General features: G+C 41.8%; 1 protein-coding gene across 1 annotated transcript in view; it reads right to left on the reverse strand.

Annotated features, from left to right (window-relative positions):
• Positions 1-16,187, reverse strand: part of tmtc3 (transmembrane O-mannosyltransferase targeting cadherins 3) — a 41,590-nt gene that overhangs the window by 10,551 nt on the left and 14,852 nt on the right. Inside the window, exons 7-10 of the mRNA XM_079254839.1 lie at positions 9,830-10,082; positions 8,640-8,788; positions 5,857-5,977; positions 5,569-5,680 (exon numbers count right to left, since the gene is read on the reverse strand). Coding sequence (XP_079110965.1) covers positions 5,569-5,680; positions 5,857-5,977; positions 8,640-8,788; positions 9,830-10,082 — 635 coding nt within the window. The remainder of the gene's footprint in view (positions 1-5,568; positions 5,681-5,856; positions 5,978-8,639; positions 8,789-9,829; positions 10,083-16,187) is intronic.

Below are 16,187 nucleotides of genomic sequence, written 5' to 3' on the forward strand. Positions count from 1 at the left end.
CTGGGCGGACATGATGGAAGAGGAGTCTCCGGTCATGCCCCCACTTTTCGAGGGAATTCTCGACGATGGAGGGCTCGACCCGGTTAACGAGGAAGCAGAGTGCGATGCTAACTCTGGCCTCCTCGAGATGAATGACATGGAGGAAGAGGAGGATGACTCCACCTTCTCAGCCCAGCCTTCACAGCCAGCCAGCGGGGCAGAAATGCCCCCTGCAGCAGACAGCAGTTTATACGATGTATGTAAACGTGCATTTGCGAGGCTCGGAATCCCATGGCCCACAGCTCAGGATGCTGAAGGGACAGAACGGGATCTGTATGATGGCAAGGGACTTCCACCAGCCCTGCCACCAGCCAAGCAACAGCTACCAGCAGTTCCTGCTTGCATGAAGGAAATGAGCCGTTACTGGTCAAGCCCTTACAAGAGCAAGCTTCCCACCAAAGGCTGCTCTAAGCTGGAAGTGCAAGGTATGGTTGAGCTGGGGTTGGCCAAGCCCCCAGCAGTGGAGCCTTCAGTGGCTTATCACCTTCATCCAAACCACAAGTCACTCTCAGCATCCTCAAGTGTCTCTCTCCCCAGTAAGATGGATCACCTCACAGCATCCATTTAATCAGAGGATGTACAAGTATGCTGCACAGTCAGTGTGCTCCCTTAACACAGTCACACTGCTGTCTGCATATCAGGCTGAGATCCTTGAGGAGATGGGCCGTCAACTGGACTCTGGATCACCTAATCCAGTTCTGTGGGATGAAATTTGTGTGGTAAATGATCTCATCCTCTGCTCCTCCAGGGGAGCAGCCCAGGGCTCTGGTTGGGTTATGGGACTAGCAGTCTCTGGTGAAAGGGCCCTGTGGTTAAACCTGTCGGGTCTGGGTGATTCCCAAAAAGCTGAGGTCATGGATGCAACCTATGATCCAACCAAAGGGCTTTTTGGACCAGCTTTGAAGAAAATGAGGGAGACCAGTTCATCAGGAGCCCTTTTTCAGTCTCCACAGCAGAGAGCAGAGACTCAGATGCAGGTGAAACAAAGTTCAGATCTTCATGCCTGCAAAAACACTTTGTCAGTGTCACCAAGCACGACACAGTGTCCCAGTTCAGTTTGTTCCAGACAGGGGGTGACAAACAAAATAAAGCATGTATTTCTGCAGCCAGGCATTTTGCCAAGGGCAGAATGCCCCCCACAAAAAATTAAAAACAAAATAAGAGAAAAAGGCAGTTGGTCCCTGTTGTCGCCAACAGAGGGCTCTCCGGCCCTTCGCAACAGGACCGACAGCATCGCCAGCGTGACGTCACAAGAGTGCGACACTTTGGCTGCCCGGGCAGAGAAGTGGCGCGCATGTGCAGTGCATCCCTGGGTCAGGGGGACTATTTGCCAGGGATACAGACTTCAATTCGCAATCAAACCACCCAGATTCAACGGTGTGTTAGCATCAGCGACCAGCGGCGATTCAGCTCACGTCCTACAGGACGAAATAGCTGCTCTGCTGAACAAAAGAGCGGTCAGAGTAGTCCCAGACGAAGAAAGTCGTCAGGGTTTCTACTCACGGTATTTCCTCATCCCAAAAAAGGACGGGAGATCGCCCCGACCTATTTTAGATCGACGTGTGTTAAACAGACACTTAAGAAAGTATATGTTCAGAATGTTGACACACAAAACACTGTGCCGCTCTATCCGCCCAGGAGATTGGTTTGTGACAATCAATCTCTCAGATGCGTATTTCCACATCGTCATATATCCTCCACACAGAAAGTTTCTCAGGTTTGCTTATCAGGGCACAGCCTACGAGTTTCAAGCCATGCCGTTCGGGCTGTCATTAGCCCCACAGGTATTCAGCAAGTGTGTGGATGCAGGGCTGGCTCCACTGAGGAACAGCAGCATCAGGATCTTCTCCTACATTGACGACTACCTGGTCTGCTCCCAGTCACAGACACAGGTGATCAGGGATTCCAAGGCTGTGATAAGTCATTTAATCGATCTTGGTTTCAAAATAAGCTGGGAAAAGAGCCTTCTAATTCCGGCCCAGTGTACGGAATATTTGGGGCTCAAAATAAACTCCATCTCATTTCGGGTCACTCTGGCAGAGGGGCGAATCACATCTTTCACCCAATTCATGACTCACTTTCGGCTGGGGAAAGTCGTGACGTTCAGACTTTGCCTGCGTCTGCTCGGTCTAATGCCGTCGGTCATTTTGGTGGTACAGCTTGGGCTTTTGATGATGAGAGATTTTCAGCAGTGGGTCGCGTCTTTGCGGATGTGCACCCGCCGTCATCTCTGCCGCGGTGTGAAGATCACACCGGCGTGTATGGCTGCTCTTTTGCCATGGAGAGAGCAAACAACTCTCACTGCGGGAGTGCTGCTCGGCGCAGTGTTGTCCAGGGTTACCCTGACAACGGATGCTTCACTCGAAAGGTTGGGGCGCAACCATGATGGGCAGAGTGGTGAATGGCGTTTGGTCACAGAAGATGGCCCGCCTTCACATAAATATGTTGGAGCTACAGGCAGTATTCCTGGCTCTGAGACACTTTCTACCCCACCTTGAGGGCCATCATGTCCTGGTGAAGATGGACAACTCCACGGTGGTAGCCTACATAAACCGTCAGAGTGGGACCCGCTCACTACACCTGCACAAGCTGGCCAGGAAGATTATAGTGTGGTGTAGCTCCAGACTGCTGTCCGTTCGAGCAACTCACATACCAGGAGTCTTGAACAGGGGTGCAGATTTATTGTCGAGGGGGAACCCCCTGTACGGGGAATTGAGACTCCATCCTCAAGTGGAGGAGCAGATTTGGCAGAGGTACGGCCGAGCCGCCGTAGATCTCTTCGCCTCGTGGGAAAACACCCACTGCCCACTGTTTTTTTCCCTATCCGAGCCAGACGCGCCACTTGGGATGGATGCTTTAGCCCACCCATGGCCAAACGTGCTGCTGTATGCATTCCCACCTCTCAGCCTGATCCCCCTCACCTTAACCAGAGTGAGGGAGCAGGGTTTGGCACTGATCCTGGTGGCTCCTTGGTGGCCATCCAAACCCTGGGTAGCAGAGATAATTCAAATGCTAACTGCGGAACCATGGTCTCTCCCCATCCGCAGGGACCTTTTGTCTCAGGCAGGGGGAGAGATTTACCACCCTCACCCAGACCGGGTTGCACTCTGGGCCTGGCCCCTGAAAGGTGGATTTTAAATGCTACTGGTCTCTCTCCAGGAGTAATTGATACTATCCAGAATGCATGTGCCGCCTCTACGCGCTCTCTTTACAGCTTCAAATGGCGAGTGTTTAAGAAGTGGTGTGAAGAACGGCAACATGTACCGTTCCAGTGTTCTGTTGCAGATTTACTGTTTTTTTCAGGATTTGTTGGAAAAAGGGAAGGCCTTTTCCACCCTCAAAGTTTATTTAGCAGCAATTTCAGCCTGCCATGTCGGATTTGGTGACAAACCAGCGGGTCAGCACCCCCTGGTGTGTCGTTTCATGAGGGGTGCACACCGTAAACTACATGTCTCCAAACCACTCATCCTATTATGGGATTTGTCGCTTGTTTTGGAAGTCCTCTCTCAACATCCTTTCGAACCGATTGAGTGGGTGGGACTGAAGTTTCTCTGATTTAAAACAGCACTGCTTTTGGCTTTGACCACAGCCAAACGAGTCAGTGATCTGCATGCCTTTTCAATCCACCCTTCTTGCTTACAGTGGAATCCAGGGATCACCAGGGTGTGTCTGCAGCCCAATCCGGCTTTTGTGCCTAAGTTTATGGAACCATTATACAGGTGCTCTTCGGTGGAACTGCAGGCATTCCATCCTCCTCCATTCGCCTCGGTGGAGGAGCAGAGGCTAAATACATTGTGCCCTGTGCGAGCACTGAGGGTTTATGTGAACAGAACAGTTTGCTTCAGAAGGTCTGACCAGCTGTTTGTTTCCTGGGTTGCTTCCCACAAGGGCAAACCTGTGTCTCTTCAAAGGTTATCACACTGGATCGCTGAGGCTATACATCTGTCTTACAGATGTAAAGGGGCGCAGCCACCCACAGGGATAAGGGCTCATTCTACAAGGAGCATGGCCACATCATAGGCTTTGTTTAAAGGGGTGTCTATTCAAGACATCTGTGCTGCCGCTAGTTGGGCCGCACCACACACATTTGTGCGGTTTTACAGGCTGGATGTTGCTCAGCCATCTCTGGCTCACGCAGTACTGGAAGTGGGGAGTTAGGTCTGACTTTTACCTGTCAGTAGCTATTCCTCGCGCTTCGGCATTGTTCATGTAATCCGGGAGTGGGCTATATCTCCCAGTGAAACACCGAGCGAAGTTAGAAAAAGAACGTTGGGTTACTTAACGTAAACCCTGGTTCTTTGATAACAGAGTGAGGTGTTTCACCTTCACATCCCTTCTTGCACGGACATGGAAAGAAACCTGTCCAGAATGAGTAGGAGGGGGTTGGTTGGCCGCATCTGTATGTGGGGGCGGAGCCCTGTGTACGGCTCAACCTGTCTGTCACAGACAGACGTGGTGTCATTGGAGCTTCCATAGTTGGTCACGCATAAGCGATTCCCATAGTGAAACACCTCACTCTGTTATCAAAGAACCAGGGTTTACGTTAAGTAACCCAACGTTTTGGATGGTGGGAGAAAGCTGGGAGTATCCACAGAAAAGTCATGCGTACAATGGGAGAACATGGAAATGCCACACAGTAAAGACTCTAAAATCGATTAGTTGCCTTTAAAATGACACAGGGAAGGTGAATCCACCAGGGCCAAACCTGCAGCTAGCTTCAGAGCTAACCTCATCACTTTACACAAAGTTGTGAAAGCACACACAGGAGCTTGTAACCAGAGGAGCCAGAGAATTTATTACAGAAGCTTATAGCAAAAACAGGACGTAGTTTCTTTCAGCTAACTTCCTTCTCTGATCTTATTCAGACATGGTTAATTGGTTATACACTCAGCGCTGCGTCTTTCCATTCCTCTAACCCTCCATTCACAGTGCAGACAAACTGACTCAAATCAGACTATTAGATGTATATCTGATCTTTTTATTGCAGTCTGACCAGCACAATCAAATTTTTTCCAACCTGACCCAGGCAACTTTTACGTGAGACATCTGATACAGACCCAGTCTTTTTTCAACATGACCTCAGTCTGAATGGTCATGTTGTATTTCATTTGTCTTTTATGGGATCAAAGTGAGACAGACTTTAAAAAAAATGCACTGAAGCAGATGGAACACTGTAAGACTCTTATAAATAGTAGTTAACTGTGTGTGGTGTTCTGGCTGATTGACTAATTGAATAATTGTACACATCCCTTGTCTGAACTGGTTGAAAATGATGTCTTCTTCACCTGAATTCCTTTTGAACAATCTGAGCCTCGTGAATCCCTAACCTTTCATCATGAAAAAATACCAGCGCTATCAGTTTTGCTCTCAGAACTTATTAAATGCTGTCACATGAGCTGACACTGACAGACTAAATGACACTTCTTCTCAGTTAGTGAAACTGATCTGCATGTACACTTCACAACAAAAATGTGACAGCACACGTCTGTCATTTTACCAATGATAGGATGTCTGATTGAAACGTCTTACCTGTTTGGACACGAGTGGCTTGGAGAAAATACTGCAGCGCTTTCGCGTAATTGCTCTGATTCTCTAAAGCGTGGCCAACGTTGTTCCACAACTTTGCGTTGTTCTTATTAACCTGTAATGACAAATGGTTATTAAAGATAATAACCACCTGTTTTTCTATTTGTTTAAGGCTTTTCAATTAAATATAAGACTAAATAAATAAAGACTTTTATCTTGAGATTTTTAATCATTTGTTAGAAAACTGGACAACTGCCAAAACACTGGCAGCATTGCCCACCTACATCTTACCTTCAGGGCAGATGTGAACAGAGTGTACTCTGACTCCCAGTCCCAGTTCCTGTGGAAAGTCTTCACTGCGTGTGTAGTTAGCAGAACTCCAATCATCAACCAGGAAATCTTCTTCAGATGTCTAAAATGATAGAGTTAAAGATGTGCAGAGATGTAACTACAGGACAGATGTAGCTTTCTCAAACTTCGTACCAAGTAACAAAGTTCTAACGTTCATGGCCTCACCTACTCAGCGTTAACACCAAATGATGTTTCCTGATGCTTTTTCTCTTTCCTTTTGACCTTGTGCTGTATTATATTCAGATTCATTGCCAATTTTTATAACTTCTATACCAATTTTGCAGCAGGAATGATTTAAGCCTGTTGGATCAGAGTTCATAGGTATCAGGGCTATAGAGTAAACACTAGTTCTGATCTGTTAGCCGTGCCGTAACCCATCTGTACTTCAGAGTTGTTGCAAAACCATGCCGACATATCCGTCATATGGAAATATGTATAAGTGGAGTCCAACAGTTGCTTCTCGTGACAAATATTTTAGTCTTCCACATAAAGGAAGCGGTAATGACAGTTATCTGGTCAATATTATCAATTTGATCATAAAAAAAAAACTTGGCTAACACAGGCTAAGGCTCTGTTGATAAATGATGCTGAAGCTGGCTCTCCATTTACAACAGAATCCAGAGCCAACTCTAGCACTGTCGTAAATGCACAGTGGGGGTAACGTTACAGAAAACAGACACATTTCTGCAGGATTGAAATAGAGCAGAAAAGATCATAGAGGAAATGATTCAACTTGTCACTTCAGTCAAGTGTTTCTCAAACATTTATTCAGATCTGCACTCTGTGTAGAATAATATTTCAGCCAAGTACTCCATAACAAATATATTTTCTTGGTTGGAAACAAGAGGCAAACAACACGTACCTAAAGAAATAATTTAAAATATCAAGTATTTAAATAAAAACACACATTTCAAACATGTTAAATGTGTATAATCCATGACTAGTGTCATGACAGGCTCGGACTGTTTTAGCGAAAATATGTGGAAACAATAATAAAAAGAGTTTTTTCAGAAAATATATGGTCACTATCAATGTATTGAAAGAAAGTAACAATTTGTGGATTTCCACTCACTAATTGTTCCCTTTCTAAGGATGGAAGAAATAAAGAATGAAACAAAGAAAAAAAAGAAATGTAAACTTCTCATACTTCACCGAAAAAACCCTCTCTGTAAAAAACACACCGACTTCACAAACTTGGTTGGAGCTTTGATTAGCACCGTTGGAAAATTGACTTCTGTATGGATGCTAATTTTGTTAGGCATGTTTCACTCCGTGTTGCCAAACTTGACACAGTACCAAATGAGTACAAGCTTAAACAAAACTGTATTGTAAGTTTGTTAACTGGGCTGAAAGTCGGCTGGAAACTTGCTCTTATTGACCTTTCCAATGGGAGACAATCCCTCCCTGCTCCCCTCTCTGATAAAACAAAAACCTTTTTTGACTTGAGTCTCCTGCATCGCTTGGTTAAAGCAACAGAATTCATTCTTCAGACACTGCTCGTTTTCGTGTTGATAGCAGCAACCAAACATTCAAGCAGAATGGACAGAAGCACAGTGAGACTCCATTTTTATATCAAGGCCCAATTTCTTATATCTGGACACTATGAGAGTCTATTTTCATCAAAACACATCTATAACAGAGTTCACAGCCATCTGATGAAGTTTCAGTGTTCCTTTGCACTTGGTTGGCCATGCCCACACGAGATATAAGAAATATCCCACCTTTGATCTTTCTGTCTGCTCGTCAGATGGTTGATTATTTTGGAGGCCTTAGCCTGCCTTTCGTCTCATCTATACTCATGTTAATAGTAATATATGTATCATACAGGTAGTGGTGAGATAAGTGTCATGATACAGCGCTCATCGGCAGAGTAATTCCCACCCTGAATGATCTGAACAGTAGGGTAGGAGTAGGCAATATACTGAATATACTCTACGTATCTTTAGTTTTTTCTAGGTGCATTATGAATAATCTATGTCATGGATATTGTGTAGAAACAATTAGAGCAATGTTTTAGGCTATTTACAGTGATTTTTCTTACTAGTTAGCTTATATCACTCCCAGCAGACAAACCACACACTATTGAGTCTATTGAGAAAACTGCAAGCACGCATGTTGTTTCGTGACACGGGTGAGAAGCATATGGAGCTATATAGAGTGCTTGCTCTGAGCGAGTTTCTGAGATGAGATGGAGGCTGAATGTGACATGTCAAATTTATGAGGGCAGGCCACAGATTCAAATGATACACTTTGGTAAATTCAACTTTGTGATTTCTCTACTTTACCTAAATCCTGATGGTCAATTTTTATGAATCATAACGTTAAATTCAACATTTATAGGCTTTTAGAGAAGACTTTAAAAGACATACATTTTGTGCATCACAAGCCAAAAACATAGCAGAGAGCATTTGTTCTCAAAATACAAGTGTTTTCTCTGTTATCTGAATCTGACTTCCGTCAGGGATTGCGGTCACCGCAACCTTTAGGCTAGTCGGATGCCGTCTGGTTGTCCCTGAGAGCTATGAAGAAAAATATATTGCAGCATGATACCAGTGCTCTGAGGGTAACCATTTTGCTTCTGGCAATGGGGGAGACAACTGTGCTTATAGATAGTGTCTTCCATTGTCCAAATTATCTAGAAAAAGAGGGGCTCAAGTAAAGGCTTGACTGATTGATTCATTCATTTAAAAGAAAGACGACATGTTTACTCAACAAAAACTCACCCTTTATGCGAAACAATCTTGAATCCATGTGCTACAAGAACACAGAATCCCATACTGGGAACATAAAGTACTCTCTCTGCCACAACAAAACCCACAGGGAAGAAGAGGTTGGATGCCGGAATAAAAGGCAGGACGATGAAAGACAAGGCCTGAGGAAGAAAAAAGAAAAAAATGATAATAGCGCAAAGATCTTGCTTTAAATTTTTTTAACCACAGAATAACTACAGCTGCTACTACCACTACTAAAACTAATACTTTTGCTAACTCAAACTGTTCATGATTTACCTGGCTGTGTCCCACTGTGAAACAAATCAGAAAAGCTTAGGGAAAGCTTAATCAGGTGGGTGGGTACGGGCGGCCTGGCTGACAGGAGAGCAGATAGTTGTCCTTTAACCATAACTAACTGTGGCAAAGTGTCGATTAAAGTGGTCCACTGTTTTTTGTTTTGTTTTTTTTATTATTCATCAGTAATAATAATAATGAGTTTATATTTCATTGCAGTGAGCGGGTGGGGAGATATAGTTCTATTTTCCATTTTTTAACTCATTGGCTACCAGCCATTGCTATAGCAACGAGCCCTGTTCTGGAGCATTTTGGCTCATTTTCAGGACTGTGTTATGTTGAGTTCTTGGACAGCAGATGTGGAGGGCCAATTTAGCCAGGTGTGTGTGTCGGGGCATCTTTGGGTAAAAAATTTTTTGGAATTACTATGATGGGCTAAATAACATCAAATTTAAGCTAAAGGTGTCAGAAATGAGGTTGCTATTCTAAGAATAGAGAGAAACTTCTCAGCATCAACTCACAGCTAAACTGGATTAGTTGTACTCAAAGGACTGACACAATTTACAGATTAGATATAAATACAATCTCAACACAGATATGAAATCTGCCTTGTCAAAAGAAGGCTGTCAGAGGGATAAAAACAGCCAAATGGTTGCGATGAGCTGTGAAGCACCAGCATTTCAAAGTGCATGACAGGAAAGATTTTCGGTGAGTTTAAAACCATCATAGGCAGTGCTAGACAAAACAGTGTATTAATTCCAATGAATCATGGTGGTGGCAAATGACCCCAGGCAAGGACCACCCACTTATTTGCTTAAAGAAAAACTAAGATTAAACTTCAGTCAGATGACCAATGTCTCTGTTATGATAAGATTGCTAACGAATAATTTCAGCCAACTTCTTCTTACCATGATGACAGTCTTGGCCGAGCTGTGTCTGTTGCGCAGGCTGTGGTGGGCGAGCAGTCCGAGAAATATGTAGAATGCCAGTGTGGCCAGGTTACGAAGATCTATAAGAGACTCCACCAGGGGGATGGTGCCCATAGTCCAGTCACAGCACAGCTCCGAGGGATTCAGCAGCAGCCATGCATTCACAGGAAGTAGGTAGTTGAAAGTCAGCTGTCTGGTGGGAGTGGGACTGACTGCTGCTGGGTTGTCAAATCTGCAAGGGGACAGAAAAGTTTCAATGTTATTTGGCAAGCTATGCACAGAGCAGGAAGAAGTTGTCATAGCTGGAATAAGATTTAAAGTGGAACTATTATGTGCATTTCAGGCTAATTTATTTTTATTTCTGAGACCAGAAGGGCTGGGATTGATCGAGTTATTGTCACAAATCGCTTTATTTACTTCAGACCGACCCTCTCCATAGGCTGTCAGATCAGCCTGTGGCCGAAATGAGTGGATTGACACTCTTCCGCATTAAGCCCCGCCTCCCGCCACTGCACTGTATCGGGAGCGCGCACCGCAACTGCTTTCGCCGCCATTGTAACATCTCATAAACAGAAGGATTAGGCTAATATGAACTCATTAAAAAAAACAAAATACAATGTTAACACGTCGCATATACATATATATATATATATATATATATATATATATATATATACACACACATACATACATATATACATATACATACATATATACACATATATGGTGTATATATACACATATACCTGGTTTCAGGTACCAAGTCACAAAGTTGGTAATGGCAAGAACTAAAAGCTTGAATTTTCCCTTCATTTCGCTCCATGACACCTGCTACCAATCGTATAAAGTACTGATTTTAAAACCACATCTGATTATAACCTGATTTGCACTCCAAATTATTAACAAGCTGCATCTTAACACAGCTTGCAACCTCTGAGTTGATGGACATAAAAGCTGAGAGTGAGTCACTAATTGCACCTGAAAAAGACAAAACAAACCCTCAGCAGTGTGTGAGGGGTTTTCGATTTAGGTTTTTCTATGTTTTGGACTCCTGCTGACCTGGGGCCCTTTCTAGAAAGTGGGTTATGTTGACCCTGACTAGAGGGAAATGCTGGGTATTCCGTTTCAGGAAGCCAGGTAAGTCTGCTACCATAGTAACTGGCTTTATAAAGTGAACTTCATTGCTGGGAGGTTCACTGTAAGGGAACTCTGAGGTTGTATCATCTCCCACCTAAAGCAGCTGTTAGACATGGGTAGCCCGTACCAGGAAGTCAAGAGATTTAGAAGCAGAATTATTACACAATGATTTATGTAGGAAGAAGATTGGTCATTTTTTGATCAACATTTCATCAAACAGTACAATTCTGCATTTGGATTCTCTGGCTGTACATATCCAACAAGACACACCATGAACATGAGATGAGGGAATGTAAATGGGACGTTACTTTATAATGTAAAAAAAAACAAACAAACAAACAAAAAATCTGGAACATTTTTGAAAAACAAAAATATATCAAATCCTTTCACTGAATTTTTATTTTGTGTATCAATGTGTGGAATTCACATGAAAAATTACCAATATTATAGTATTTATCTTGTAATAAATTGAGTTAGAATGACTCAATGTCTTTTCAATTTGCATCTAAAACCAGCCTGATGGGTTTGGTCTACCACAGAAAAATCCCATGTTATGTATCAGCTACTAATAGGGCATTGCCCTCTTGCACAACAGTGTAATCTTCACCTATTCTGACTCAATCAGCCTGATAGAGATATCCCTCTGATAAGATGGGCAAGTACACTGATCATGTTGTTATACAACTGCTATCATGATGTCTGATCATCTGTTTTAGCCATCTTAATAAGGAAATGACTGAGGTATGGTGAGCACATATGCCCAAGACTATTCAATTCACTAATTTGTTTTGTAAAAACTTCAACTACTGTCCAACATTCAGATCACTCCAATTAAGATGGTTGCAGATCTGCAAAATCAATATATGCTGCATATACAATATACATCTTTGTCTCTGTATCTGTCCAGCACAAAATCTAATAAGTCGGACAAACAAGTGTGGGTCATGATTGCATCAGTACATCCTCCTTTAACTGGTGGCTCATTTGTCATATTTGAACAAGCAAACATTCAATATGTTAGGAAACTGTATGCACACACAAAAGTAATACTCTTTAATTACTATAAGAAAAATAAGCTTGTTCAGTCATTTACTGAACAAAAATATCAAAATAGAAACATACTTTAAAGTGTAACTTTAAAATGTGACGTGTCTCCGTGGGGGCTTTTTTTTTTTTTTTTTTTTTTTAACCTCTTTAAAAGGTTAATAAAGACCATCTTTTCCATTCATACGTGTCTGGCCACTGCAACAGCAGAAACAGATGTGACATTTTTGCCAATATTTTGTATAGATGATGAGGAAATCAGGAAGTTCTTGAGTCTGTGATGACTGATCCATGTGTAAAAATTAAGTCTGATACTTGTTTTTTTCTTTCTAAAGTTTTAGCCTGATGAATCCTGTCATGGCCTTCTTGAAATATGCTTATGCCATCAGGGAAGAGTAATCTGTTGATCCATCATGCTTTTTGGAGTAGGAGGAGGAGGAGGAGGGGGAGAGGGGGTCATGTTGCTGACCTAACCGATTAAAGCAAAACCCAGGTCACACTACTTTGTACAGTAGATACTAGACATCATGTGTGCAGCACTTCTGCTGTCTTCTTACTCAGGCACGATTCAGTTTAGAGCAGCGTGAATGTGGCTCATCACACTACATGACACTTTTCTGTTGCTGCAGAGTCCAATCTTTAAATGTTCTTGGTGAATGCAAGCATTTTTCCACGTAATGGTTTCTTAAAGCTACCTTAAAGAGCCATTTAGTCCTCAAAACTTTGTGGTCTCTTTGCAATGTGGTTGTGGAAATACTTTTTACATCTACTGCTGTGAGTTCATTCATTCATTCATTTTCCTAACCGCTTAATCAAATTCAGGGTCACGGGGAAGATGGAACCTATCTCAGCAATCTTAGGGCGAAAAGCAGGGTACACCCTGGACAGCTCGCCAGTCCATCGCAGGGCTGCTGCTGTGAGTTCTACGATTGATTTTGGTTTATTTGATTTCACCAACATTAAAGATCACCATCGTTAAAGATTTTCTTTCAACCAGAGTTGCTCAAATGTAATTCACCAAAATACTTGCAGTTTTCAATATTGTTTAATAGTAAACATTTTTTAACCCAGTTAAAGTATCTTAAGTAATCTGCACCTTTTCGGTCAGTACAATCTTTACAACATAATTAGATAACATCCTCGCGAAAACAAGATTTTTCTTTCTTTTTCTTTTATTTTTTTAATATAAGCAATACATATAACAATAAGCATTTTTTCAGTATTTTGTCCCCACACAAACACAAGATAATTTTACAACAAATGAAAAGCTGGAATAAAATATAAATAAATAAGTAAATAATACATCAAATTATAAATACAGCAGGGGTGGGACTTTAACATTCTATTCTATTCTATGGTCATTTAGCAGACACTTTTATCCAAAGCGACTTACATGTGAGTGGGAACAACACAAGCCCAAAAACAAACAGTAGAGGACATTGTATGAAGGTGCCAGTGAACTGTCAAGTTGGACGCAGGTCCTTTCATGAAGTGCTAGACAAATATATCCAACAAATATAGCTAAACTAAGGGTGGAAGTGCTCTTTGAAGAGCTGAGTCTTCAGCTTGCTCATAAAAGTAGACAAGGACTCTGCAGAGCAGACAGAGTTTGGGACACCATTGTGGTGCAACAGAGGAAAAGAGTCTGGCTAGTGATATAGTCCCACGTACTGGTGGCAACATGAGGCGTCTTTCACTGGTGGAACGTAGCTATTGAGAAGGAGTGTAGGTCTGGATTAAGGAGGGAAGGTAGACAGGAGTTGTTTGAGTTATTTTTTTATAACCCAGAAGCAAAGCTTTAAATTTGATGCGTGCTGCAGCCGGAAGCTAGTGAAGTGCAATTAGCAGCGGAGTGACATGAGCTCCTTTGGGTTGGTTGAAAATCAGACGTGCTGTGGCGTTCTGGATCATCTGCAGAAGTTTAATAGAGCATGCAGACTGACCTGCCAATATGGAATTGCTGTATTTGATGTGTGAGATGCCCAAAGCCTGATCCAAAAGCTGAGTCGTGTGTTCTGTCAGGTACGGTCTGATTCTCTTGATGTTTTGGAGAGCAAATCGGCAAGTATGGGGAACCGAGGCAACATGGACCTTAAAGATCAACTGGTCATCCACCATGACGCACAGATTCAGGGCAGCAGAAGTAGGTGTGATAGAGTTGAGCTTCACTCTTAATCGCAGATGTAAGGAAGGATTGGCTGGACAGACCATTAGCTCTGTCTTGGACAGATTGAGCTGATTATGATTAAGTATGATTAATTAATTACAAGGATGCACAGAGTAGACCTCTGCATTAACTTAGCAAATTTAGACCTCAATATGGCCACTTTTCAGACCCCTCTAGTGAGGTTTTTTTTTGTTTTGTTTTGTTTTTAAGAAAAGGCAATCATCAACAAATCTAGCAACAGTTTCTGGTGATATAAGAGACTTTTGGTGAGCAGCATGAAAGACTGTGCAGTTTACTCTTATTGATTAGCAGAAGCAGCAGCTGCGTAAGCTCGTCCCTGTCTAGAAAAACCACAAGAGGCTTGGTCCTTCTGCTGAATCTAACTGCATTCCGAGCAGGTGATCATTTGTGCTGAATGACCAGACTGAAATTGACCCTGATCCCGTCCTAGCTTATTGTCAGATATTAATATTTTTATAAAAGAGCATGGATGAAAACAGCATTAAACGAACGTCTCCTCATTATTGTCATTATTTCTGAGATGTATTATTTCTTTTTATGGACGTCTTCAGTTTCCATCTATTAAAGCTCACAAACTAGCTTGCTAGTGAGCTGCATGCTCGTATGTCTCCATGCCTCTTTACAATCTGTCATGAAACAATTACACACGTGTGCAGGAGTTTCCTGGTGGGGTGGTGAGCCCAATGCTCATCGTGACTAATAAACCATGAAGAAACACATGTAGATGCTTCAAACCCTGTTGTAACTGTTTGCACTTAATGTTGACAATATAGCCATTCTTTTATATCTTCTTTTGGATAATACTTCTCAGTATACATCGATTATATTTGATACATTGCCCAGCAACTTCAGTGAGGATGGTAACATATCCACTGTTGTAGGCAGAATACCTAAAATGAAAAAAAAAAAAAAAAAAAAAAAAAAGTATATTCCAAAAGCCAAAAAGATGACAAAAAAGCCTTTGTGAACTTACATTGCTTAGTAAATTTGGCAAGTGAAGACTTGAACTTGTCACACCTCACAGGGGTAACTTGAAGTTAATGAATAATCTTAAACTGTAATTCTTCAGCTCCGGTAGTAGTTATGCTGCAATAAGAACTCCAGACTTCGTTCCACTGATCTGAAATGGTTGCAGCAAAATCTATGACTCAGAGGGACCTCGCCCAAGCAGGGAAGACAATTTTTGGAATTAACGGGGCCCTTAAACTTTCAAACAACTTTATTAGAGTCAGAGTTTGGGAGAGTCTTTATCGCTGAAAGAGAAAAAAATCACTAGGACACAACATAATGCCAGAAGTAATAAAACATGCAAATAGCCAACTCAGAGAGACCATAGCTCTTTTCGGAGATAGATAAAAGACATTAGCGAGCCATTCACAATTAAATATCTTAGTTTTAATATCCCTAGAGACCCATCAGGAGAAGATCTGTCCATTTAATCTAGGGAGAGAAATCTGGATTCAAGATACGAGTGAGTAAAGACGTGAACCCTCCAGATTTTCTAAATTTTTTGTTAGTTTCCAAACTTTTAGGGAGCTCTGGAAGATATAATTTTTCTTCATTTCGGGGCTAACCCACTAGCCTATTCCCAAACTCATACACTTTATTTAAAAAACACAAAACAAACGACAACAAAAAGAAAAACTCCTTGAACCAATAGTATCTCAAGCTGCTACAGTGGTGATTTTTAGTTTCAAATCGTTCGATAGGTTGACATCAAAATCATTCTACAGTTACACTTTTGTTCATATATATATATACATATATATATACATATATATACATATACACATATATATACATACATACATACATACATACACATATACACATATACATACACATATATATATATATATACATACATATATATACATACATATATATACATATATATATACACATATACATATATATATACACATATACATATACATATATATATACATATACATATATATATACATA

This window comes from Telmatherina bonti, assembly GCF_933228915.1.
Source record: "Telmatherina bonti genome assembly, chromosome: 2".
NCBI lineage: Eukaryota > Metazoa > Chordata > Actinopteri > Atheriniformes > Telmatherinidae > Telmatherina > Telmatherina bonti.